The 27,779-nt window shown below is 37.9% G+C and overlaps 1 protein-coding gene across 1 annotated transcript; it reads left to right on the top strand.

Moving 5' to 3' along the window:
• Nucleotides 1–11,408: 11,408 nt before the first annotated feature.
• Nucleotides 11,409–26,246, top strand: LOC121949493 (protein FAM171B-like). The gene is given in 9 exon segments (XM_042495190.1): nucleotides 11,409–11,432; nucleotides 11,434–11,653; nucleotides 19,202–19,435; nucleotides 20,365–20,457; nucleotides 20,580–20,738; nucleotides 21,201–21,371; nucleotides 22,460–22,576; nucleotides 22,921–23,044; nucleotides 25,157–26,246. Coding segments are annotated over 9 exon segments (2,049 nt in total). The 3' UTR covers nucleotides 26,064–26,246.
• Nucleotides 26,247–27,779: the final 1,533 nt, after the last annotated feature.

Raw genomic sequence — 27,779 nt, 5'->3', positions numbered from 1 at the left:
CGATACATTCTATGGGTGCATCATAAGGTGACTTTAATGTCTTTTCATGCAGGTGTTTGAAAATGTGCAAACACTTATTATATATATCCTTATATGAGCTTATAACACTGCCATAGTGTGTTGTAAAGCAAAAACAAATTCCTCATGTTGTGCTTAAGAAAAGTGATAAAAAGAAAGTGTCACTAATATATTTACCTCATTTAAAGAGTCTTTAGTATGCTTGCAAATGCTCTCCACATTAGCTGCAGTATTAATGTGAAAAAGTGATACTGGACATTGATTGCACACCATTAAGACTCATGCCAGTGGTCTTGTAGAGGAGCCAGTTAAATTAAATTTGAAACTATTGTGCTCAGTTAAATGGTTCCAGAAGACGATCCAGGCGTTTTGTCACATTGTCAGTGTGAATAACACCTGTACCACATCCAATAGTGAGTGGTGTTTTAGTCCTAGTTCGGTCCAACAGCTCCTGAGAAAAAAACTAGTCAAGTTCTTTGCTTTAACTAATTATTTTGAGGTAATGATTGCGCAAGAATACGAACACTCCGGCAAAATGTTCTGAGTGAATACAGTTCCCTTTGGAAGACAGTAATGCAGTTTATATGTCTGGGGCTTTTATTGTGAAAGATAAAAAAAGAGGGGGAAGGGCCATAAAGCGCTGCTGTGGCAATGTGGAAGCATTTTGGTTGGTAATGTTGCAGATCCAATGTTACAAAATGACATCAGATATAAAAAAATTCAAACTCATCAGTTCTCAGCTTAACCAGCAGAAATCAGAAGAAACATTGGGAGGGTCATAAAACTGTAAAGGTACCTGAGCTGAAGAATAAGGACCTCAAAATATGAACATCTTGCTGCAAATGATGCCACATGGGTTTCCTACCACTGCTTTGAAAGTGAAGACCCAAAACATTTTGGGGCCTAAAAGCAGGTGCACTTGAGACTTATGGCAGCCAAGCAGGGCTTAATGCAACGAAGCAGCCAATTTCTGCTGGCCGAACCGTCAACTTCCATTTCAGAGTTTCGCTAACTTGTACAGGGTTAACTAACTAACTAACACAAAAACTGCTGTTCCTCAAATGGCCACTTGAGATTGACTCCAGAATCCAGTCAGCCCCCATAGACCCCCATGTTTAAAAGCCCAACTTCACTGCACAAATAATCATGTGCACAGCCTGGTACAAAAAAACAGTTTTAGTCTCAGTCTAATTTTTCTATTCTTTAGGACTGCATGGTGGTTGAAGTTTTTTACATTAACCCCCCCCCACCACCATTTGTAATAGTAATGAACAGACGGTCAGGCATTGAAATGGATAGAAGATAGGCTGGACAGAGGGCCTCTCACAGAGGTAATAGGTATTAGAAAACGGGATCGGGTCTTGGTCAGTTAATACAACATGTGGGGAAACAGGCTCTGACTTCTCTTTATGGAAATGAGGCAGCTGTTCTTGATAATGCAATTGGATGAGATCCTGCATGCTGCTCATGGGAAGTCAGCTCTGTTTGCTGCCGCAGCGCACCAATCTGGAGCATCTATGCTGATGCTCTCCACACCATCTCTATCAATCATTCAGAAAGCATGTCGGCTCGGACGCCCGTTATTTTGGTTGCCGAGCCGGGGGTCAGTATTAGCACTGATGTAATTGGACTAGTGGAGCAGCGGCATTGACAATGCAGGAATAAACAACATCAATTAACGTTCTATTGTGCTTGTCCTCATCGTTTCCCCTAATCTCCACTTCATTTCAGAGAACAAATACAGTGTGCGAAAGATTTAGCATTCATCTCTTCTGGGATGAAAAGGCAAAGTTGTTTGACAAACAACCAACAAGCATTTTGATCAGCAGAGGTGTTTTGGGGGATAGATTTCATGTCCCAGGCAGGGTGAATCTTAATACATAAAGCTCCACTGGAGCCCAGTGCAAATTTGCACACTTTTGGAGACTGCAGTGAAAGTATAAGTTAATGTAAGGGATGCTGAGTATCTGTAATAAAGTTTGTGCACTGAATTCTCAATGTTCTGCAAGGTAGAGAAATTCACTCATTTTGTGCTGTGCTGTTGAAATTCTGCTCCTTCAACACACACTAAATAAAGCTGGTGTTCATCATAATACACTCACCAAGCAGAATTGAACTTTCTTTAACTAAAATGCTTAAATCCATATTGCACTAGGTCAATAAATTATAAATCAACCCACAAATTAAGTAGGAGAAAGAAAAGGCACCCCTCCTTGTCTCACCTCTCCCCCCTGAATTAGCCTACCCTCACATTAGCTTGCCACAGGTTTAAAATGTCATGCCACATTCTGGTTTCACAGAACAGTAAGTGATGATGGGTATTGCTCGAGGATCTCGTTTTTTTTTACACATAAGGTAACATATTTTCCCTGGCAGTGTAATTACAGTGTCAGAAACGTTCCTTCGTGCTTGTCCACTGTGTGAGGTGGAGTGCAGGATGGGGAGTTAAAGGCAGCTAACAGACCCTTCTGTAGGCAGGCTGTCATCATAAGGCAATATTTCACCACAGGCAACCAATAAGCTTGACAGACTTATGAACTCTGCTGAAGACATAGGTTTTCTTTCATTATCTATGGCTATGCTTGGACTCAAAAAGACAGATATTTCTGAAAGCCTTAAAATATCCGATTTTGTACAAGAGAAGCACCTAAAAAAAACAACAAATATTGATCCCTAATTCCATCATCCAAGGTGATTAAAGGTGCCCTGTGGAGTTTTCTTTTCTCCTCTCTTAAACAAACAACAGTTATTTTATGCTCAGGTGTAACTCACCAAAACTGAGTATGTGTCCTGGAGCTCTAACTAATGTGTTCAATGCAGTTTTTCTTTTATTATGAAACATTTCAACTTATGACCTGCCGCTGGTCCAAGATATAAAGTCAGAAGAATAAAAAACTACTTAGGATTCATCCTGGGGTCCTTAATTTCATGGCAGTATATTCAATAGTTGTTGACCTATAGTGTTTCAGGGATTTATTTTTTCTTGAAGGCCAACCCTGAAGCATCACCCTGTAAGGCTCACAGGGAATAAACCCACATGCACGACTCTGAGGCAGTTCAGGGGAGGTCTTTATTCACAGCAAAGAAAGGTCCAGGGCACGAGAGGTCAGTAAGTAAGGCAAACATATCCAAAAAGTCCTAGGCTGAGACATGATCAAAAACCAGTCCTAAACATAAAGGCACAAGTAAGCATGGTAGGCGATAAGGCTGGACTGCTTCCTTTGAAGACAAAGACAAACTGGCACAGAGGGAAGGAAACACACAGTTTAAATACACAAGGGTTAACAAGACAGGTAACAAGACAGGTGTGGCAATCAGACACAGGTAAAACACATTAGGGCCAGCTAATCAATCAGGAGGGAAACTTGACAGGATTTAGGGGTAGAAACAATAAGAGACAAAGATTAACAAAAAAAAAAAACAACAACCCAAAAAACAAACAAAAAAATGTTTTTTTCCACTGGATTTACAGAAAATAAGATCTATGGCAAGCCAAAGTTAATGACACTTACACATTTTGCAAAAATATGAACACCACTTTAAGATTGCGAAAGCATTAATGTAATCTACAGAAGTTAAATGTTAATGTTAGGCAGTAAACAAACTACTTCAACGTCACATAAAGTTCGGAATAATGTTGATATAATGTTGAATAATGTTGCTCTGTTGTCTCATTTACCCTCTAATTAGCAAGTGCCTTTTTTAAGACAAAAAAAAGCTTTAAAAAAACGCCGTAAGTTGGGTATATACCAAGGCAGTCAGCATTAAAGCGTAATCGTGATGTGATTAAAGTACGTACATAATGCATTAATAGTATTGATTGTGTTAATCGCTGGTGTTTAAGTAGCTGTACTGGATTTTTTTTAATGTTTTACTTGTACAAAGAGATATTGTTACAGCATCATATATCATCCATATTCCATGATATATCACACTTCCCTCAAATACACTAACTTAAACAAAGGAGACCTGACAGCACTTGTTGTCTAGACTCACAAATCTTAAAGCACTTGTGTCATGTACAAACTAGACAAAGAAACCAACAAAACTTAAGTTACCAGAACACAAAAGAAAAGGAAACAAACAAACAAATGAAGGCAGAGTTATGGTACCATATGTTATGGTTTCATATGAAACTAGAAGACCTAAGAAATACTTTGGTATGAACCAGGTCATACCTGCTTGTCAGGAAGAGGGCTAAAGTTAGTATACATTCTAGCATAGATAAATGACATGGCCATTTCACAGGGGTCCCTGGCCTCAAGATGTTTGAGTATAAATGGGTTCTATATATGAGTCCTGCATGCAAAAAAACTGCATGGTTTTTGCCCCAAACCACTGATTCCCAATGAAGACAATCTGGTAAGAATTGCATCACCTTGTCAATATGGACTTTAAGACTGTTTGAAAATTCCAAACATACTATTAAAAAATGTGATTAATTGCAATTACCTATCTAAATCCAGGAACTTTAAACATTACTAAATGACAGCCCTAGCATTAACTTATGTATTTTATGTTGTAGAACTAAATGTGAAAGTCTCTTAAGCTTGTGTTAACCATAGACCTTATTTCAGGCATCTATCCAAGAACCCATATAAAAAAACAAATCATTGGTGGTGAAACAATGGACCAATATTCTGCACTGCAGATCCCCTCTGCTGGTCAAAGAAATTCTTATATATGACTTCTAGACATATGTTTTACCCACGGTAATTTTTTTTAAAATAACTATCGAAAGCATGTTATTTGTATTCATCCTCATGTCTTAAAAGGCTTGGTAAAACACCTTTGTCATACTTTCTCATGCACATTTTCACTGAGCTTAAATCCATCAGGTGCTAATATTCAGTGCCATCCACCATCCTTTTGCTCATTTCACAAGAATTTCCAAGGTTACATGTTTTGTACACGAAACTTGCCAAAGTTAACAAATCTGAAACCAAAGCTTTACTGCAACAAGCCTTACATTTCTCTTGAATTAAATAAAATCCATTCACTATGCAGTCGCAGTTGTTTTCAAGTAAGTGTAAAAAGCTCTGAAAACTTGAAGAACCGTGGACATATTGACAGCCCCTGAGTTCTGCTGGTGCAGTTTACCAGAGTAATGATTTAATGTCCTGCAGTGTCAGAGTCACACAATGACTGGAATTCTCTCTGACTTTCTAAACTTTATCCTAAAGGTCTTTATTATCTTCCAATAATATTCCACGGCATGCCAGTAGACCTCAAAAATCCTTGCTGACATTATCAATATTAATGGCAAGTCATGCACCTGTCTCTCCGGGCAAGGGCTTATTCAGCGTGTGACACTGTCTATCACTTGTCCTATTTCCTGTCTTACACCCTCACGTCAATTTGTTGCCTCTGGTCCGTCTCTGGTACTTTATAGGAGAGCGCAGCTGCGGAGGCTTTCATTACATTTTCCACCTGCTGCAGACGTCACCTGGCAGTCGCCTCAACAATAGCCAATTAACAGAAAATTTGTCATAAAAAGTATTTTAACATGTTAAAATTCCTTAAATGTGTTAAGAAAAATAGTTGCAATAACATAGGCTAATTTGATCAGGAATCAAGTGTGTTCATAATAGCGGTAATTAAGTATGAAACACTTTAAATAATATGGAAAAGTTCCAAAATAAATTAAGCTAATAATCAGTTTTAAAATATGTGTCGTTGTTTCTTAAGCAGCAATGATGTGTAGACGATGAAGAAACCTCCGCTGACACCGACTTGGTTGCATAAGAATCAATTTATTACAACAAAGTTCAGCATCCACCAGGCACCATGGTCTGCCTGGGAGAAGATTCGGGACCAATGTGAATCTCTCTATCTTACAGCTCATGCATGTGTCTTATATAGGTACAAGCATCTACAGATCTATCAGTAAACATTCCTTCACCCATTGTGTTCAACCACAAAAACCCCAAGGGGACACATTCCATGTAATTTAAGCCGGGTGTCCGTACTCCAGACATCAGACCCCAAGGCCTAACCATCCCTTAACCTTTGATCTCAAGATAAGACCCATATAAACAGAGCATAATACACCTCATATGTCTTCATAATGATGGTAACAATATATAACACTTTAAAATGCATTTTAAATAATGTGACACATTTACTTTTTATGGGGAATCAACTTAAAAATGTGTTCTCAAAATTATGGTAATAAAATACTTAATTATGAACAAACGTTTTTAAGTTGATAACCCATTTAAGTTAGTAAGTAAGTTTTCCAAATTATTTAAAAGAAATGCTAAAGTGTGATGTACTTAATTACCATATTTATGAACATATGTTTTAAGCCAATTACTCATAAAAATAAAGAAAAATACATTTTGTGACAGTAGTAATAGCTGGGAAATTAAATTAAAAGACTCACTGAATGACATTTAACCTTTAATGTTGAAAAGTGACACCGCTGCCAATACTTTAATGTCAACAAAATGTTATATTTCATCCTGCATGTGACTTTTCATCTATCTGTGAAGCTTTGACCCACAGGCTGGTTATTAATGGCTGAAGTGAAGAGAAATGTTGAGTTCATATCTATGTAAAAGAAGCAAAATATAGCTTTTGCTGACCTTGTGACCTTTTTATTGATTACCACTGAACACAAATTTATATAAATGGAACAGATGTCCAGAAAGAGCAATAAAATGAAAACGGTAGAACAGAATGATCTCTTAGCTTTATTCGCAGAACCTAATAAACTAGGCCGCGTTGTGTGTAGAGAGACAAAGGGAAAGTCTATCTACGCTCTGATAAGATTAATAGAGGAAAGCAGCCAGGGATGTCACAGAGAGCAGGCACAGATTTCCAGGGTGAAAGCGAGCAGATTTCCAAAATAGTCCCTGTAGATGCAACTATTTATGTGGAGAAATGAACCGTTACTGTATCTAATTTGTGGCAAATTGATCCTGGAGACTCAGGCTGTCATCCATCCTCCTGCTTGTGTGTTTAGACTCTGATTTAAACTTAGTCAGAGGGGACTAGAGCTGGGAGGACAAATGTGTCAGCTCACTGCATCTCAGAGGCCCCTGTCACAGAAGAGCTATGATGGTGGAGACGCCAGCTGAGGAAGACAGGAAGCTCCGCGGGCAGTCACCACAATGGGAGCCAATCTGCAGGTGCAATGTGAAGGATATAGCTAGTAAAGAGAAGCAGGGCATGACTTCTACTCCAGAAAAATAAAATGAAGTGCTAATGGGTCATTTGCTGCTGAGGTTATTGGCTGATAAATCGAAATTACAGAAGGATAAACATAATTTGCAGTTATGTTATGGTCTCTTCTATAATGTATATCTTATTATATAATCGTCACCTTAATTATATGTTTCTATCAGACATTTTGGTCAAAACTGAATATTCCATTTATTCTTATACTAATCATAATACTCTGGTAATGTGTTAATATTGTTTGGGGTGTTTTCTTTTTTTAGGTTTCATGCATTTTTTGGACATTTTATTTAGAAAACACAAAGATTCATGTCATTACTACTATTCAGAATACAAAACCTTACAGCTCAATATCTTCAAACCACTCCAAATCAGACAGGACTTTATCATTATAAGGTGGCACAATGTAATGTTAATTAATATCAAACCACAAGGGGTCAACTAATTTTACAGTTTGCAGATTGCTGGTAGGAATTTGGTTAATGCTCTCAAAGTCATTAGGGATTATGGGTCATCCACCCAGTTATTGTGCTGATAATGTGTTTGCATAATATCATTTTTACACTTGATGCGGAGTAAGCAATATATGAGCAGACAGTTGACTATCAATTGATTGTCAACTGTAATTAATGATTAGGAAAACATAATGAATGCAGATGCTTCCACACAGGGCAGGAAGGGGTCACTGAATGGGTTGATGAGTATGAAAATGATGTGAATCGTATGCTGCGGCCTCTACAGTTGAATAACTTTGTATTCTAATTCTGTAGCTCAACACAGCAATTATCAAAACACCGAATGAGAAAATATCATCTGGAAGGATTGTGTTCACGCCTCAAGCACAGTGTATCTAATTATTAAGAACAGGGTGTCGAGGAGGGTGGGTTAAGGAGGGTAGTGTTTATTTTCAAGCCTTCACTAAATGTTGAAGACCACATTAAGACAAAATAAATTTGAAAAAGAGAAGGACACTGGAAATGTTTAAGGTGGAAAATCATGTAGAGTTCACACAATAACGAAAGGACACAAGACTCAACCCTCCTCCTCAGTGTTTTTGCGGGGAATCTCCCTCCCACCAGGAGAAATCTTTAGTACCTTGATAGCTATACTGAAGCTTTTAGAGCATTTTAAATAAAAATTTAATTTACAATAGGAGATCCCGGTGATTGAGTGCTATTTTAGGGAGCCAAAAGTGCATACACGGACTCTTTTATGAATCTTTTTTTTTTTTACTTTTTTAGTGTGTTGCCGACACTTTACAAAAACTGTAACAGTAAATGGTGATATCACCACCATAATACTTGTATTATACTTTTATTTTTTTTAAAACCTTTTAAAGCAATGAAATAGAGAGACAGCACAGTACAATGGGGCACTTAAAGCACATAAACGGGTTGCTGGGTATTGTAAAGGTTTGCAACAAGATTGCAGGCACAACCTTTAATGACTAGTCCTGGCTGATCCCAGTCACCCTTTTCTTCAGTGAGTTTAGGTTATAATGCCAGTTTGTATTTATTGTCTTTCTTTTTATTTGTGTATGTGTATATGATACTGCTGACTGCACGACAAACTGCCCCTCGGGGATTATAAAGTGACCCGATTTCTGATTCCTGATACAGCAATGCATCTTGCACAAACCACACACAGAACTGCAGTACACCCTAACATTGTAAGAAACTATTGGTTTAAACTTAAAAAAAACCAAAAAGTTAGTGAGAGAAAAAAAAAAAAACTTCAGGAACCCTTTGTTCAAAACAAGGCAACTTGCATTTAAACAGCTACTGCCTGCACCTCATCAGGGTACAAAAGGGCGAACAAGCAAACTATTTATAAACTTGGCAGGGGGCGTCGCCCAGTCCTGATTGAAAAGTGAATGCAGGTGGGTGATAACAGTGCATCACCATGAGAGGCCATTTTGAAGATGACACGCCTCCATAAGTGTTCAGAAAAAATATCCTGGACAAAAATGAGAAATAAGCATAAAAAATCACACTTTTTTTAATTTACTACATTTCTTAAATTAAGTAAAGTGTCTGGCCATGGGGTAGTCTGCATTCTGCATTCTTATCGCATATTGATGTTCTGAAAGTCTGTCCTTAAGGTGTTTTTGGTGCATCGAACATAAAAACAGTCACACTGACATGTCAGACAATATTCAACAAGAGTTATGTTACAGTAAATGGAATTTCTCTGATCATGTGTTCTTCCTGTTTTTAAACCAGTAAATGTCTTTGTTTGAAGCACATGTGGACAGTGCTTGGAAGACAAGTTAAATCATAAAGTTACTTCATCGTGTTTTCTCAGATTCATTCACTTACAATATTAGGAAAGCCCAGATTCAAAATTTATTTAAGTTAAAACAAATAATTTCCATTTAATAAAATCATTTTTAAAGTTAATTTATGACCATGATTACATTTGCTAAGGATGGGTTTTTTGGTGTGTGATAACATATTGTTTTCCTTGTGCTATTTTTTTTTTTTGTTTATCATTTATTCCAGACTTCATACTTGACATAACACGTTTGAGACGTTCTGTGGTTTCTGGCTTTAAGAAATTGTAGCTCATGTTCACAAATATTAATTAAACTTTCCTTGAAAATGGAAATAATATTAGTATTCTTTATTTTGGTGGTGTTCCCCTTAAAAGCCCCACCAATACACAAATAAATACTGAATAGGGTAAACTCCTACTAAAATCTGCTATATCACTATAACAGTTTCTACTGATGACACTAACACCTCATCATAACTGTTGTTACTGTTATTATCACTGCTGCTATATTACCACCAGTATTCCTGCAGCCACAGCCTGGCCTGCTTCTTTCACCACTGCCACTACTGACAGGAGCATGAACAAGTCTAACATACTCCTCAAGGGCAGACACTCAAGTTAAACACCAGTAATCAATGTGCTATGTAATGTGAGTAAACTAATGGAATTATTAATGGCTAACTGACATTTAGGGTTTTCTGCTGGTGAAATGACATTGAATTAGCACCATCTAGTGGTGAAAAGTAGTTGATGCAATTGTTTTTACAGCATAATAGACTCCTTCCAATCGACAGTCAAACTACAGTTTGTGTTAGTCCTGCTATAAGAGCATCATCTGATTCTAGTATGGAAAGTATAGAGTATAGAAATATGTACATTTTTATTGGTGGAAAGTAATTAAGAACATTAACTTCAGAATTGTACCTAACTATGCAACTTCCATGTAAGCTCCTTAAGTATTTTGATTCTGTGTTAATTACAGTTTCTTCTCCAGAAGCAAAGTGAGTGCCCTTTTTACTCGCCTGCCTTTATCTGACAGATTTAGGTACTACACTACATACAAAATATATGATCTGTTGCTAAAATACTGTCCACTGTCCATTGTGTTTCAGGAATTTGTTGTCAATAGTTTGGGACATGATTATAGACAAAACTAGCTGTATTAGATTTTTTTTTTTAAAGAATTAATTATTAGTGGTTTGAGACTACAGTATAGACAAAAATATCCACATGAGCGTTTTTCCCAAGATATAAAGATTGCAAAATTAATGTTTATGTGTTAATAATAATGTGTGATGATAAATAATATTATTATTATTATTAATAATAATGTGCTTTTGGAAAGCAATTTTAAATAAATCAAAAAAGAAAATAAAAATAAAAATTTAAACTATCTGACAAACAAACAAATTCAAGACTGAAATACACAGCGCATTTACATCTATACATTACATTATAATAAATTAAAAGTAAAAAATAAGAGCAATCTAAAAGAAAGGAATAAAACATGAAAAGGACGCTATACCAAAATAGAAAAAGAAAACCACCATACAAACAAAAAAGGTATGACATACACAGTGCAATTACAAAATAGAATTTATGCAAGCCAATTAGGGAACAGGCGAAAAGCAAAAATAAAAACTAAAATAAATAAATATAGAACTAATTAAAAGTTAGTCTTCAGATGCACGAGCAACAATAATTAAAAAAATATTCTGATCGTACCTTGACTTCTTTATACTTTCATTGTTGTTGTTACATAAGTGAAATCTTTCATGGATGGATGGATGGATGGATGGATGGATAGTTGGATGGAGCAGCTCTGTGCGGGCCTCAGGCAGCAGCTTAAAGGGGAGGAGTTTTAGCGAGAGGGTGACAGCAGAGTCGTTAGGATGGCGGTGGAGTGGCCGTCTCTGTCCGTGCACAAGTTATAGATGAAACGTGGACCCGGGGCGAGTAAAAAGTGACTCCGAATCGATCATCAACTTTCTTCTCAAAGTCATGCGCCTGTGCGTTTGTCTCTTATCTGCGCTGATTGTGTGCGAGAATGGGAAAGCTACGGGACAGTTCACTCCGGCCGGACAGCCTGCGCATATCAATGACGGGAACTTTTCAAACCGGGATCACATGAGACAAGAGCCTTTTCAGCATCAACAACAAGTGCTGCGTGCCCTGTCAGGTTTGTGTGGCCCTCGCTGTATCACAGAGCGAATTAAACTTCACTTTAACTTCTCTAAGTTATCATTTCTGTGCTTGATTATTTGGATTCAAGCTGAAAATAAATTACATTGTAGCTGGTCATTAAGGATTAATGTTGATATTTTGACATTTTCTCTTATTTCTGCTCTATCAGCCCTCATATTGCTGGTATTTTTCTACCAGATTATAGACTTTGTTGTCCTCATTCAGTCAGCCCAGGCCATCTGTATCAGGATTTGCTCGCAAATCTACTGATCTGTAGATGAGTAATAAGTGCTGTGGGAGCTTGCTGCTGTCACCTCATGAGTAACGGTTTCTCCATCTGGCCCCCTTTTTTTTTTACTGCATTACCACCAACAAGGCAGCAATTAATCAGTTCATGTGTTTATTATTTACAATAATAACATTTTGAAGTGACTTGGAAGATGGCCATATTGTTTATAGAAGAAAAAAAGGCAGCATTTTTAGTCTATTTAAAAAAGTGCTCTAAAGGCGGGGAAATAGCCTATTTTATGAATTCTTTCATGTTATTTCTATGGTCACAGACAGTCCAAAAACAGTGCTAAAACTCAAATATGTGATGTCATCAACTATAAAGTGTGGAACTGCTGGATAGACAATGATTAGACTAAATCACAAGGGGAAACAGCCCATTTAAAAAAATAATATATGTTGTTGGTATGGTCAAAGATGCAAAATGTTTTATAAACATGAACAACTCTCTCCTAGATCCCAAAAACTACCATGCTAAGATTGGACTTAATCACAATGTTTGTTTACAATTATTTCTGGATAGAAAACCTTACATATTAAACATGCAGGTGTATTAGTTTAAGTGTAGGCTATATTTAGAATATTTTCACTTCTTTATGTTATGTAATTATTTGCCTTATTGGAAATAAACTAAGTTAATGCAACTTAACTGGTACAATTTGTGTAAAGAATATGGATTTAAGTAAATCCTACTTAATTCAGATAAATTCTGTTAGCACATTTTTAACAATTTTGGAGAAAAGCAACATTTGAGTGCACAACACTTCACAAATATAAGTTTAATTAATTGAATGGTATAAGTGATATTTAAGTTATTTAAATAAGTGACCTTAACATGAAATGTTGAGTAACTCAAATTAGTTTTTTAAGCTTTAATTGTTTGAGTTATAAAAAAATTAACTGACTTCCTTAATTCAGATAAATTCTATTGACACATTTTTAATGTCTGAAGAAATGTAACTTGTGAGAGCACAATACTTCATAGATTTAAGATGAATGAAGTGAATAGAATTAGTGATATTAACATTATTTACCTAAGTTACCTTCATGTGAAATACTTGAGTTACTTGAATTTTTTTAATTTTTTAAGTTTAAATTGAAAGAGTTAATAAACTTGAATGGTTCGAGCTAATCGGTGTCCTCAAACAGTTTGAGTTGAATCCATCAGGTTATATAGTGAGCAGTTTCCAAAAGGGAATCAAAGCTGTTATCTTAAAAGCCACCAAACTCAACTGACAAATCCGTAATCGCAGAATAGTTATTAGCAGCCTCAGCATGGTGTGTAAGGTAAAGTAGTGAAAATATTCCAAATTTAGATATATTGTATATATGATTACAATATGTACTATTTTGGATTTTTAGGTGGTTGTTTTTAGGTGGCCAAATTTATGCTGCAAAACTGAGACCACTATGATAGAATAAGCACATTTGTTAAAAAAAAAATGTGTAGGACTTTATTTGATGAAATCAAAACTTTAATACTTCTCTGGTTTCTGGCTTGGGGAGAGAGTAGCTCCTGATCACTAGTATTAATTGAACTTTTTCTCTGTAAAATATATTGCAAATTTGATTTTAGTATTTTGTATTTTCCTTTAAACACATGTGGATGCTCACAAGGCAGCTCAAAAGGTCCTTAAAACCCCCATTATCATTACATTCAAATCATGTTTTTACCAATGGTGGCTGTTGTAATTTTCGCACCGAAAAATACGCTCTTCCTCTCTCTCTTAAGAGCGTCTTCGTGTCACTCTCACACACAATGTGCTCGTTCACAGCAGAGCGGTGGAGAGCAGCTGAAAGAAGGATTTGTGGCCCTTTTCATCAACTGATTCATGGTTAATTCATGCTGCTGTAGGAGTACATTACCGTCCGTCATCACATGATCCTCCAGTCTGTGTTGTCGACTCAAACACTTGGAAATGCACCCAAGCATGCTGTTGTCCCTTGTAACACCCCCCCCCACCCCCCTGCCCTCGCCGCGTTGTGTCCTGCCAAACTCACTCCTCTCAGCCTCCCCTCCCTACAGAGTAAGCTCTCAGGGGAATGACTGTCCACTTTCCACTTTGACTCCATAAAAAGAGAAAATTTAGAAATACAAATGTACAAAAACGCCTTTATAGAACCAGATGGTCAATTCTCCCTTGCAGAGATTAACATCTTCATCGTGCCCCCTTCATAATGGGCAAAGCATCCAGCTTAATGATTTAATCATTTACCCAAGAGGGTTGTAATTATTTGACAACAGCACTGGTGGTTGTTCGGACATTAAGTCTTCACCCGGCTCCACCCTAAGCATCTTTTGTCTCCGGTTAATTTGATATTGCTGACTCGTGCCTGAGGCCGATTTGGCCCACATTTCAAAGGCTGCACTTGTGTTTTCCTCCATCAGTGGAATGTATGGCCTAATTCCAACACACACACAAACAGGCATGTTTGTTGGGTGGATGGGGGGTGGGGGGTCGGCAGAGATAAGTCCCTGTTGGACCATCTGTTTGTGCTGCCTGGTGGTCTCACAGAAGTGATCAGTCAACATGTTTTTGCTCCACCCTGTGTGTGCGTCATGAATTTGATCATTGGTGAAAAGATATTCATGTAACGCTGAAATTGCTGGATGTGTCAGCCAAACCAAAATTCCGTGCTTTTAGCTGCAAACATGGCGTTTTCAATAATTACAGCTTGCCATTCTGGTATTTTTTTTTTTACCTTAGCATCAGATAGCTGTTTCCAGTGAGGAACTGAAGCCATTATCTCAAAGCCACCAAACTCCATTGACAAACACAGTAATTTCTTCTTATGAAGAACTGTACTACATCAAAAACCTATATGACTTACCTGAAAGAAAAAAAAACATTGACTAAATAAAAAGGTTCTTAAACTGGTGCCATTTTTTGTAGAACTAGAAAAACTTTTGATAAAACCATTTAAGAACCAGTTTTTGTTTTTACTTAAACATATACCATATTTTAACAACATTTTTTTGTCAAAGTGAAAGTATATTTTTGCCAGCATGTTCTCGTTCCGAAATCGTCAAATACCCCCAGTTTGACAGTGCTTTTGGTGTGTAATCTTGACACCGGACTTTCATGTAGGAGCCTGATGTTCGCCTCCCGTCTTAGTGTGATGGGTTTTTTTTCTACTCTTTACCATGTGCCTACTTCCCCCTAATCCTAAGCACCCATTACTTTGCTGTCTCATCCCAACCATCTGTACCAGAATATGAAGAATATGCAGGCATTCATTGCTGTTGTTGTCTAAACATGACCCTGTGAAATCACATCACAGTAGCTGCATCACTGAACATAAATAGCCGACCCAGAAGATAACCTAAAACGTAGTGTGTAGACGTGGACGCCCCATGCAAAGCGTCAATATGTGACAATTTGGGATGAGAGATTGTTGCTTTTACACAGTAAATTTAAGTGTACACATAAGCAAAACTGTAATTCAGACATATTAATACAGTTCATTTTAGGCTAATGAGATGGTTGTGTTATTATGGTGACTTCCTCTTACTTAAACCAAAAATGGATATTTTCACAGTATACATATGTGTTTTATGACTTATAATAATAAAAATTTAAGTTTTTTACTGTGTCTTGATTTTTGGTAATAGAGTACTCCAGGAATGAGTCCTAAAACCCAGAAATAAGTTAGCATTTCATCACCTCTGGTTCCCGCATCTCAAAGTCAATGTATTTTTTTTGGTAGAAGCCTGGAATACGGTCTGTTGTTAACACTAGCTGAAAAGACTTTACATGTGTTGTTCTATGACATGAAATATGTCGCTCAATACTCCACATGTGAACTTTGAAGCTTTTATGTGGCTTAAAAAAGATGGTTATGACTTTACAGCCCTGTTGTGGTGGCAACACAACTATATTGTAGTTTATAGCCTATCATGCTGAACGAAATGTGTTTCATAAACATTTGTTTGTTGCAGACCTTATTTTCTGGAATAATCCAAAATCCAACAGAAGAATCCCATGGGCTTTTTGACGAGGGAGCAAGGGCAAAGCTAACTTCCTACCTACAGAAAAACATCATACCTGGGGCACTGTATTCATTATATACTATTTTGATTTTATGCTCTTTTACTGCTGCTATTTGACAATTTTTTACTGTAATTTCTCCTAACATTTTTTACAGTGCAGCAGAATATGGGAGTTGCTGGTGTGTACAACACTTACACTTAATATGAATTTTATTTAGGTGGGATATTAATGTAATGCTGAAATTGCTTGATATGTCAGCCAAAGCAAATTCCAGTGCTTTTAGTCTCAAACATGGTGTTTTAAATAATTATAGCTTGCCCTTCTAGTATTCACTGCCTTCAATTGTCAGCTTTTTTCACTTAGTGTTTGATCAATCATCCTCCAGATATAAAATTAAATCTTTAAAAGTTCACATAAAGAGTGGGTTTGAGAACACTTAAGTAAATGCATTCTTTTTACCGTACACCAGGGCTATCATGTGTGTGATAATAACAATATTCAAGTCATATCGCACACAACATGGGGCCTTTTTCTCATCTGCCTCGGCGGCCTCAGACAGCCCATTTCAATCCACTTCATAAACCTCTTTGTGGCATGCTTCAGTTCGCCAAATGGGGAGATTATAGTACTCTGGCACGAAACACCTCCACTTCAGATTTAGTGACCCCCTTCTGTTACGTTTGGCCACTAAGGCAGAACACTCGTAAAGTGGAGGCAGCCTCTCCCAAAAACAAGCATCCTTTTTGTCCATCTGCACGAGTGTATGTGTCCCAGTGGGTTGACACTGACACTGCCAAACACTGATGTTTCATATTGTGGCTGAAAAATACAGGCACTCCAGGTCATTTCTGCTCCTGATCAAAGAGAATTGTTCGGGGCAATGATATGGGATGATCCGGTTATCTGGTTTTGGCACTTGCTGACATACTGGGAAGGCTGGTAGCATAAGGCATGGCTTTATGAGTTTTCAGCAAAGCTCTGGCAGATCTTTTAGCAGCAGGATTACGAGCAATCAGACCAGCAGCGAATTCAACCACTGCTGTCAAATTGTCGCCATTAGAGGAAGATGCTTACAACATTTTGAGCAGTGAGATTGCTGCTAAAATGATATTGCAGTGTTCAGTTTCCAATAAAAAGCTCAATAAGGGCCTTTTTATGGCCACCTAGCACAAAATAACTATTATATACTGTAAGTGTGGAGGGTTGATGATGAACTTGCTGCTGAGATTTATAGCTCCCAAAACTCCCTCTTTGACCCAGACTGCATAGGAACAGCACACATCAGTGGGGAATATTTATAGCAAGGCAGTAGGTGAAGGAAGAGACCTTGGCAGGGAGTTTGCAGATCTCCACAGTACACTTGGTACTGAGCAATTTCTGTGAAACTATTTAGTGGCTTCCCGAGTTGTTTGAACTGGGCTGTGCAGTTGTTTTCCTTCCAAAGCGTCCGCACGTTTTTACCCAAATGCTTGCAGGTGTTTGGGATGCTTAACTAGACTTTGAAAGATTCACCATTAAAGCTGTATTGCATTAATTGATTTTATTGGCCAGTTGCCGGCAGCAGAGCAAGATGTAAACACAGATAAGAAAAAAGTTACCTATTTAAAGTGTGCAATTAGCATTCATTTAGAGCTGTGTCAGTCTGACAAATGTAAATCCATTATTGATTCTATAATGTCCTGAGGGAAATATCTGTCGCTTTAGCTGCTAAAGGCTCCCCTATGGTCACCAGCTATAACTCACTCTGTCTGTTAAGAGCTGGGCAGGTAGCATACACATAGGCCTAGGTATCAGGGGGATGAATGGAGGAGACACATTCCCTCAATATTTATAGCACATCCGTCCATTAGGCTTGTGCAGTATCACGGTATTACCTTATACAAGGGTATATAAAACTCCCACAGGTATGTTTTTCAATAGAGTCATAAATATAGGCACTTCTGTTTTATTGTTTGTAGAGCACAGCATGCACCACCAGAGCTCAGTCTCTGGTCTTTACAGGTGGAAAAGGCAGCTGAGCAGAAAGACACTGCAACACCTAGTGGTGCCTCCACTTGTAAGTGGAGATAAGTTACAGGACTGTAAACAGCCAGCAACCAGCAATGGCAGAGAGAGATGAGGGGGAATTATCGCATCTTTTTTTACATCTAAGTTGGTGAATTAACGATTTATTTTGACCAAACTGGAGCTGGTGATTGCTGGAACAGTGGACTTACTAACTAGAAAACTAGCAAGAGTTAACAAGACATTTTGGATGAGTTTTATTTTGCTTCTGTCAAGTGCAGGTGAGCACCACACATTTATCATTTACTGAAATATTAGGAAGGTATGAAAAATTTCTGCCCAAACACACACGACATGCCTCTGTGAACCATGCCCAACGCTGGTACAACACAAACCCATCAATGTGATGGTTATCTGAACCCTGCTATAACACAACCCCAGTATAAGAGTAAGATAAACCAAAAGGTGATATTCTGGTCTGTCAACGGAAGTGTAAATCACACCTACATTTGAGCTGAGAAAAGATGATCTACAGAAGAATCCCATGACTTTTTTTTTTATATGTGCAACTAGTGATGTATCCCTGAGCTTTTTGTCCGTTATGTTATGCAACACTAACACTACCCCTCTGAGAAATAAAGTCCTGTTGACTAAATATTGGGTGTTGGTGTACAGTGTGAAAGTAGCTAATTGGGTTTGCGGTTAAGGTGACACATTATCATTTAGCCCTACATGGGATTCTCCAGGAGCTACCTAAAAAAATGTAATGATTAAAGCTCCTTCCTGACAATCACGTTATTGGAAATGTGTACTGTACTTAGCTTTCTGCATGCTGATGTAGCATAATGTTGTCTCCGATGCAGGCTTTGCTGAACTAATTGGCCAACTGTGCCATTTGTATTTGTGTCCATCTCTATAAAGTCTGCTGGGATTAATTGATTGATATCCCCAAGGGATTCTGCACATTGGTTTTACTGTTTTGTTGTCAATAAGGTCCAAGGTTAATTGGAAATGCAGCCAACTCCACTCTGACAAAGCATTAAGCATACGGTCAAACTGCACAAAAGGGGTGGACAAAACAAAAGGAACACCTTACCATAACCTATAATGCAGTCCAATCAGTAACAAGTACGACCTTTGTGGGTCTTATAATGATGTGTGAACCTGAGCTTGTATGAACTTTAATGCTCTAAACTGTTTGTCTAAAAGCAGCACTACTGCTCTAACTCTGCTGCTCCCACATTTTATTTTCTCCTCAGATTCTGCTTTTAACCTGAAAGTCCAGGTGAACAATGTGCTGAGTCGTCAGTACCTGAGCCAGGCAGTGGTGGAGGTCTACATCAACTACACTAGGACCATCACAGCGCTTACTGCAGAGGACGGCAGTGTTCTGCTTCATGTACCTTACCAAACTGGAATGCCAATCAGCATTGTGGCCAGCAAGGATGGCTACATTTGCACACTGTTGCCTTGTAAAACCAACAGAATGCCAAGTAAGATATTTAAAGGAATATTTCACACACAGAGTAAACATTTACATACCAGTTATTTCCTGCACATTACCATGAATTCATGAAGAAAACGTCATTTAAAAAATGTAAAAAAAAAAAAATGTAAAAAGGTAAACTTTCTTGATGAATTGAAGTCATAGGGGGGCACGTTTAACAACAGCAAAACTCTTGCATTGTAATCCAAATGTCACGCATTAAGTCTTATCCTCAGTGCTTATTCTTTTGCATTTTTGATAAGAAATCACAACATAAAACACTTATGCCTACAAGTAGTGCACAACGAGCATGCCAGGTAAAACATGAATATGAGCTCTACAATAGTTCAAACGCACCCACATGCAAACCATTTGCTCACGCATGAGACTGTTTGTACGGATGTGTTTTAAATTGTGATTTTTTAGCAAAAATGCACGTGTTTGGGATAGTGTTTACACAATACTGGTGTTTACCTCGAAAAATATTGATATTCAATACTATTTTAGATCAACTGACAGGAGTAATTGACATTGGGGGTATAAAATTTACATTATTTCATCCACTGAAAATAAGAATGAATTTGTCAGGGTACTTAAATGTTGTCAAGCAGTGGGGCGTTTGGGTGTCAAACGCCAATTAGACGCAGCACCCAAGCAAACTATTTGGGATACTTTTATACCAACATCTGGAGTTTATGTCCTCTGTCTCTGTTGATCATGTGACATCTACAGTGCTGTTAACCTTAATGACAGCAAAGAGCTGAATCTGGAATCATTAGCTATTGTTTTTTGTAGTCTAAGATTAGAGAAGTGAATTCACCCATTTCCAGCCTCTGTGTAAGGTTTAATAGAACATAATGTCACGCTGCCATCTAGTGGAAAAACAATGAACTTAAAAAATTAACATCTAATTTTGCTCTTTTGTTATTCCTGTAGTATTTTCGTCCGTGACCTTGTCACTACTTGGTCTGAATCAGGGGAACATTTGGCTCTTTGATGACTCCGTACTGATCACTGGCAAAACATCTGGTACAGTACATATTGTTAAAGTCACACTTTTTCTTCTCTTTCTTCTGTCCATCTCTGTTTGTCAGTGCAAGCATTGATGTAAGGAAAATCCTTTTATTTATCGTGTTTCGCTTTATTTGCAGATGCTTCATCTCAGCCCATTGTCCAGTTTCCCAAGAGTCTTCTGAATCTGACCGACAGCAGTAATGTCACCTCTGTCAAAGCCTACCTGACCGTCCCTTCGCTGCCGTCAGAGGAGGGCAGCTTTCCGAACACTGTGGGCATCATGAGCAGTAAATCAGGTAGATGTGGGTTGCTGTAGTGATTACTTTCTAAAAGCAATTAATTTTAGGTCAAACTATAGAACTTTTGACTGTATTTGACTGTACAATTAATCTGACATTTGAACATTGCATTCCAGATTCTACGTGACAAAAGTAAGTGTGCATGTTCAAAGGAAAGTGAAAACCTGTGTTAGATTTGAATTTTGTATGTGGTGCCATCTAGTGGTAGCATCACAAAAAAAGATGCCACCAGAGGCTAAAATAAACAGATTCAAACTGTAACATTCTTACTCTGGAACCATGTCATTACTAGAACATTTCATGACTTGTATCAGTCTAGTCCATGTATTCTCTTACAGGAAAATCTTAAATTTTTTATTTTTCCTTAAGTGTGGTTGTATGGGGTACTTATCCATGGTCGGTGTAATTAAATCTCCCCTCTTTTTGAAACTAAGTTTTAGGTAATTTGCTTTTTTAAAGGGTACTTCAGTGTGGAGTTGAGTCCGGTGGCAGCTGTCAGCGTGCAGCTTTATTCAGGAGACACAGAATTACATGTGAGTGGGCCCATACAGATCCGCCTCAGCATCCCTGAGAGCCATGGACTACAGACTTCAAATGTTGTTCCAGCATGGTTCTTTAACCGCACCACTGGTGAGTAGAAGTCACAGTGATGGACACACTAAAATCTAGACTACTTTGGGGATTATTGCATGGTCTCCACATAGCTTAATATATGGGCTCCAGTTGTAAAAAGTATTTGAAAAGTATTAAGTTTCCATTCATTAAATAAACAATTAACATAACAGCAGGTTATAGGCTAATGGTTCAGTGTGGGATTTACTATGGTACTATGGAAATACGGTGGCTGACACAAAAACTTCAAATGCCCCTATCTAGAGCCAGTGTTTGGTTTGTCCGTTCTGGATATTCGGGATATAATATGTACTCGTCAAAGAAAAATCTGCATGGTATTGGCAAAGGTGGTCTGTCAAAGTGATTTTTTTTTACATTTTTATTTTGTGATCTTGAAATCTTTCCCATATATTAGGCCTACATAGAATGGAAAGTTTTTAACCCCAGTTCTCTGTCATTTCTTAAATTTTAAAGTAATAGATTCAATGTAACTGCAAGATAAAAGTGCATCTGGTGCCACCAATATAGACAGAAAACAGCTGGGGCCTCATATGTAAGTTTGGCCTCAGTTTTGGCCAGGAAAAAGTGGTAAACTCTAATATGTGAAAGAGATTAGACTAATTACCTTTTTTATTGTAAAGTGCTTCATTAATTTCCTCTCTCATTAACCTTCACTGTCTGTGGAAGGGAATGAGCAAATTTATTTCAAAGAACTGACAGGATCCAGAGTCCTTAACTGTAACCCCAGCCTTTTATTGTTTTTTTTTGGGGGGGGGGTATTTGTTTGTTGATTAATTTTTTATTTTATTCATTTTTTTGCATTGCTTTCATGTACTTACATTATAAAAATAGACATTACAGCTAGGAGCAAGGACAACAAAGCTGGGCAAATAAAGTAAAAAAAATAGACGGGACTATTATGTGCAAAATATGTTCAATAAATAGGTGTTTATTTGAATATTATAAAATAATATATAAAAAAAAAAACAATGACCAACAATAAAAATAAAATGTTTCAAGTCAAGTATTCAAGTATTTGTTGTACTAACTTGACAATTTTGTACAAACGGGGCCGATGCATTTGTTTTGTTGTTTGTCTCACTCAGGTGGATGGATGAGAAAAGGACTGGGGACAGTGGTGTCAGTGGAAGGAAAACTCATGTGGACTTTTACAGCTCCTCACCTTGGTTACTGGATTGCAGCACCTCTGTCATCCACCAGAGGTGAGTATTTTATAGATTTTTTTTATACGATCATCACTTGCATATTCAGCACTATAAGGACAGCTTGAGAGGATTAAATAAAAATGTATCCGAGGGAAAATAATGAATGACACTGATTTGTGATCATTGTTGTAAACCTATTGTATCACATAATTGTTCTGATTGTATCAATTTATCTCTTCTAAAGGAAAACTAACGAAACTGTAGGACTAAAAAGAAAAAAAAACATTTTTTTTCAGAATCTAGAAGAAGATACAAAATGCACCTTGCTTATTTTCATTTTTATTGCACTTATATTTTCTTATTTCAAACAAATGTCCTCTTTTCAACATCTGTGTGTTTAGGTTTCTTTGGTCTTGCGATCTCCATTGACTTCATCTTACACCATTCATCTCTCCTGCTGGTTGTCCTCGGAGGACTGCTTGTTGTTGTCATCTGTCTCCTGGTTGTAATGCGTTTTTATCGCAGGTAACAGATGCTTTCATCTCATACAATTCTATATATACTGTACATTTTGGTGACGCTTATGTGTGATAACTCAGAAGAACATTTATAGATGTACTTTCTGGTTTTGTTGCCGCCAAAATCTCAAAATTTCTCACTAGTGTACAAGGAGGACAAATAAAGCATACTGAAATCATATGTATACTTAAATTGTTAGGTTAGAAATATGCTTTAGGGCTATAACTGGTAATTTGACTTCACCAAAAATCTTAAAATTATCAAATAATCGTGTCGTAGTCATGAGTGAAGCTCTTAGTTTCTCATAACACAGCTAATTAGACTAATTCTGGGTCTCACTATCATTTTGACCAAAGGTGTTTTCAGAGTAATTTAAGGGGTTTTGTCGTGACGTATATATTTTGTGATCATCCAGGCTGATTTGAGCTGCCCTCTTAGCAAGCTGCAAACTTTGCAGAGCCTCTTTTGTAGTGTTGTAGTCAAGACCACCTAAATGGAGACCAAGTCATGACTGAGACTACAGAGTGTATTGAGACCAAGTCAAGACCAAACCAGTGTGAGTCTCACAGAACAAGACACACCAGTGATAAAATGTGGAGCATGTGGATCATTCTTCCATCTCCCTGCAGTTGTGCAGTCCATCCAGGGTTTTGCTGGCTGCTTTTGGGACTGTTGCAGCGTAAAATATCTGATTTCACGGCAGCTTTTTAAAGAAAATGCTATGCAAGTTACAATGTTTATAGGTTTTTTTGCAATGAAAATGTAGGGGCCAGAGGAAAATACAGTAATAGTTGTGATGCTGTCACAGATTGGGAGCTTTTTGCTTTGAGCATTCAATCTTTCCAATAGAATCTATTTGTGATGGTTGGGGTGGGGTGGGGCTCTGTGCAGCACAGAGGGGCCGCTGTCGTGAGCTGCTCTCCCCTTGCTCTCTCTACCTGGTCAGCATAAGCTAACACAGCACGTGATCTCATCCCTACTTGTCATACATTGCCACATGAGCAGAAGCCCTGCAGCAGTGGTCACCATCCGACACATCATTAATCTCACGCTGAAATCTAAACAGCTGGAATCAGTCGGTAATCCTGTTCATAGCCTTTGGGTCACATTAGTTGTGTGATGCTAACAGTTAGTCCTGTCACTGTGTATGTGTGAGACTGACCCTGGTGGAGAGCTGAGGTCCCCCAGCAGTAGCCTCATGATTAAGAGGCCATTTACACGGCAACAACTCTTGCATGTAAAGTTAAACTTTTGTTGCAGTTTGGCCTTGCACATTCGGGGTCCTGAAAATGAAAACTTTTGAAACCGGGTTCCACAGTGTAATCTTTTGAAAACGCAACCCTTTCTGTCACTGTGTAAACTTGCAATACACGGATCCTGTGAGAAGATTAACGTTACGGCTGCACTTTGCGCATCCACACGGTGCTCTTCTATAGTGTAGAATTACAAAGTAACACTGCCAGACTTCTCCGTTTTTAGTAGGGCCGTTCTCATCTTAACATTGTCTAAGACAGAGAGAGGAGGCCTGAGAGAATCAATATGCTGCATGCAGCTTTATGATTAAACAAGTTTTTACCCATTTAAAAAGTCAGTTAGCAGATAAGATGCAGTTATTTGACAAAATTGTGAAATCAGGCAGAATTTACTGATTCACAGCGGTCAGTTAAATTAATGTTCATTATTGCCATCGCGACATCCTGGAATCACTGATTGAGGTCTTAATCAGTCTTCAAATATAATCTAGAGTCCACTATGTCTGAGACCACAACAAGACCAGGTAAAAAAAGGGATTTTCAGACCAGTTTTAAGACCAAGACCAGTCTACAACCTACAACCTGCCACATGGCATGAGTATTTTATCATTTTCAGTGAAACATTAAACATTAAAGTGGGTTTGAAGGATCAAAACCACTTTAATGTTAGTAAAGCACCAAGCAGTTTACAAACCATTTTGAGATTACAAAAGCAAATTCATTCTATTGAATATTTATATTTTTTGTATTTTTGCTACGTAATCAAGTAGTGCATGCAACATGAGCTTGAAGACAAAAGAACAGCTTGTTGCTTATATTTATTAGCCTGACACTGATTGAGGGAAATGTTCTGTCTTGTCTACAGAAGTTCACTCAGTGAAACTACAACAAAGAAGATCCCACCAGTGATGACAAAGGACCAAACCACCTCCACAAGTGACGACGACATCTTTGAACTGTCTTCAGCAGATTCCCCTCATCGACAGGGTGGACTGAAGCAAACATTTGCAGAACGGGGGGATAATCGACACAATGCCTCTGTTATTTCTATGCACAATGGCAAAGTAATAGCCAACCCCAATGCAGTGGCCATTACAGTGGAGGGAAACGAACTGGAGCTCAACACTGACTTGAATGATCTGACAAGTTTCCACGAAACTACAGATCAGATCAGAGCTCCGGCCTCTCTGACGGAGAATCTGTTTTTCTATAACCAGCCTGTTGCCATCCTTCACGCTCCAGCATTCTTCCATTTGGAGGAGCAGTCGGAGCAGCCGCAGTGGAGCAAGTCGGCCACTCTTCCTCGCACAGGGGCTGCCGCTGAGCCGCTGAGCAAGGACAGCTTCACCCAGACTCTGCCCAAAGATCCCTCTGCCACCCAGAACCAGACGGCCGAAACTGAGGACCAGCTCGGGGATCTGGAGAGCTCTGGGGCAGCAAGTCCCGCCAACACATCCAGAGGCCACTTCAGCCTCCCTGAGTCAGTGTCGGTCCCAGGGACATTGAATAAAATTAGAGGTAGCGGACTCTCAACTCAGCCTCCTCGGGCCTGGTTTGTATCGCTTGAGGGCAAACCTGCTGCTGAGATCCATTACGCAGTGTCAGAGCAGCAGAGGAGGCGGAGGCCTGTCGAGAGTCGAGAAACCAGCTTGGACTCCGGAGTTGATATGAGTGAACTGAACCAGACGTCTGGAAGGAGAGCAGTAACGCTGGAGCGCAATGCTACTTTTGTCAAAGGCACATCTGGCACTAAACATGAACCTCCACAGTGAAATATTTTAACGCCTCCATGCCTGCAACCTGCTAACTTTGTGAAGAAATTGTTTCTTGACACATAACTTATTTACCTTATCGCTTCATTGTTTTACATATTAACCCTTTGAAACCTGAGCAAAATGGTGATTTCTTCTTAAAACGTGGGGGAGAAAGGTTATGAGCATGCGTAACAACACATGGCCCAAAAACAAAAAAGTTATGAGAAAATTACCTTACAAATCAAGCAAAAAAACAAAAAAAAGAAAAGTAAAAAATAAACCCAAACAAGGAAATTAGCCCAAAATGCAGAAAATATATCATTTTAAAAACATTTTAAATATATAATTATAATGATTATAAATTTAATTTTCTAGACAATTTTCTGCAGTTTTTTGGATCATTTCCAAAAATTCTACCCCTTTTTTAAAACTAATTTTCAAGTCATTTTCTTTCTACTAATCTCATGTAATTTGTTGGGCATTTCTCGCCAAATTGATCATCTCTTTTTCACCATGTTTTTGAAAGAAATTTTTAAAAATTGCTCATGTTTCAAAAGGGCTAAATAGCTTGTGAAAGGCAAAGGAAGGCAGCACAAGAAAACTGATTTCAATCCACGTGTTAAAGGGTTAATGTTAAAATGCTAATTCCAGACTCCACGCAGTCTGCATTCCAGCTGTTGTGCATATACAAAAATGGAAAGAGTCCGAAGCAGAGCATGTGGACTTTTAACATCTTGTTTTATTTCTTTCCTCAGTCAGTTTTAACCGTTAATGTATAAAACTTTGCAAAGTGTCAAAAAATCATTTCATTTGATAACTTTCATAGTTGCACTCGCCCTGTTTGTCAGTCTCATTGTGAGAAAAACAGCAACGTGACTGAGATTAATGAGGTCAAACAGCCACCGTGACCATCCATGAACTTTTTTACACTCAAGATTAACGAGCAGACTACGACAGCTAACTGAACACCACTGAATGTTTGTTATTTTAACAATGTCATTTGACTTGTATTTGTGCATATTTGTTGTGTGTGTGCTTCTGTGTATATCATCATGAAGTAAATCATTTCATTATATTTTAATACAAAAAACTGGCCTTGGTGATGATGTTTTTAGTAGCTTGCTATATACAGTACATGTCATATTAATATTATTACTACCTGTTGCAGTCAAAATGCAAGTGAGCACAGATATGAGTATCAGTTCATGTTTTAAACCTGTTTTATTACCATTTTTTAATATTATAATTGCAACACCAGGGTGGCAATAATAGTTGTGTCCACTTTGTGAGTCTACGTCATGGTGAAGCGTGATCATGGAGACAACCACTATAGTGGAAACTACCACAGAGGCTGTTTTAAATATTTTGCCAGGTGTTTTTACATATCTGTCTATCTGTCTGAGGACAGACTTTGTCAGTGTGATAGTGTCACAACAAAGCAAGCACAACATTGGCTAACGTTACCTACAAGTTGCAATAATGTTTTAAAGTAAACATTTGAATCTAATGTTCAAAGACCATTTTAAGGATGTGTTTCTTTTCAAATAATGTTCCTACAAGGTTAAATGAAGACTAAGACATCACGTTTGAACTGCAAAATTTAGAGGATGTTTTGGTGTACTAAGAGATGACAGATCATCGAATGTTCTTTTATAAAACATTCCCACAATGTTACATGAGAACAAAGAACATTTTCAAAGCAACTTTCAGAAAATGTTAATGAGGACTTCGATT

Source organism: Plectropomus leopardus, chromosome 10, assembly GCF_008729295.1.
Source record: "Plectropomus leopardus isolate mb chromosome 10, YSFRI_Pleo_2.0, whole genome shotgun sequence".
Lineage (NCBI taxonomy): Eukaryota > Metazoa > Chordata > Actinopteri > Perciformes > Serranidae > Plectropomus > Plectropomus leopardus.
Note: the sequence above shows the minus strand (reverse complement) of the source record. Positions and strands in the feature narration are given on the sequence as shown.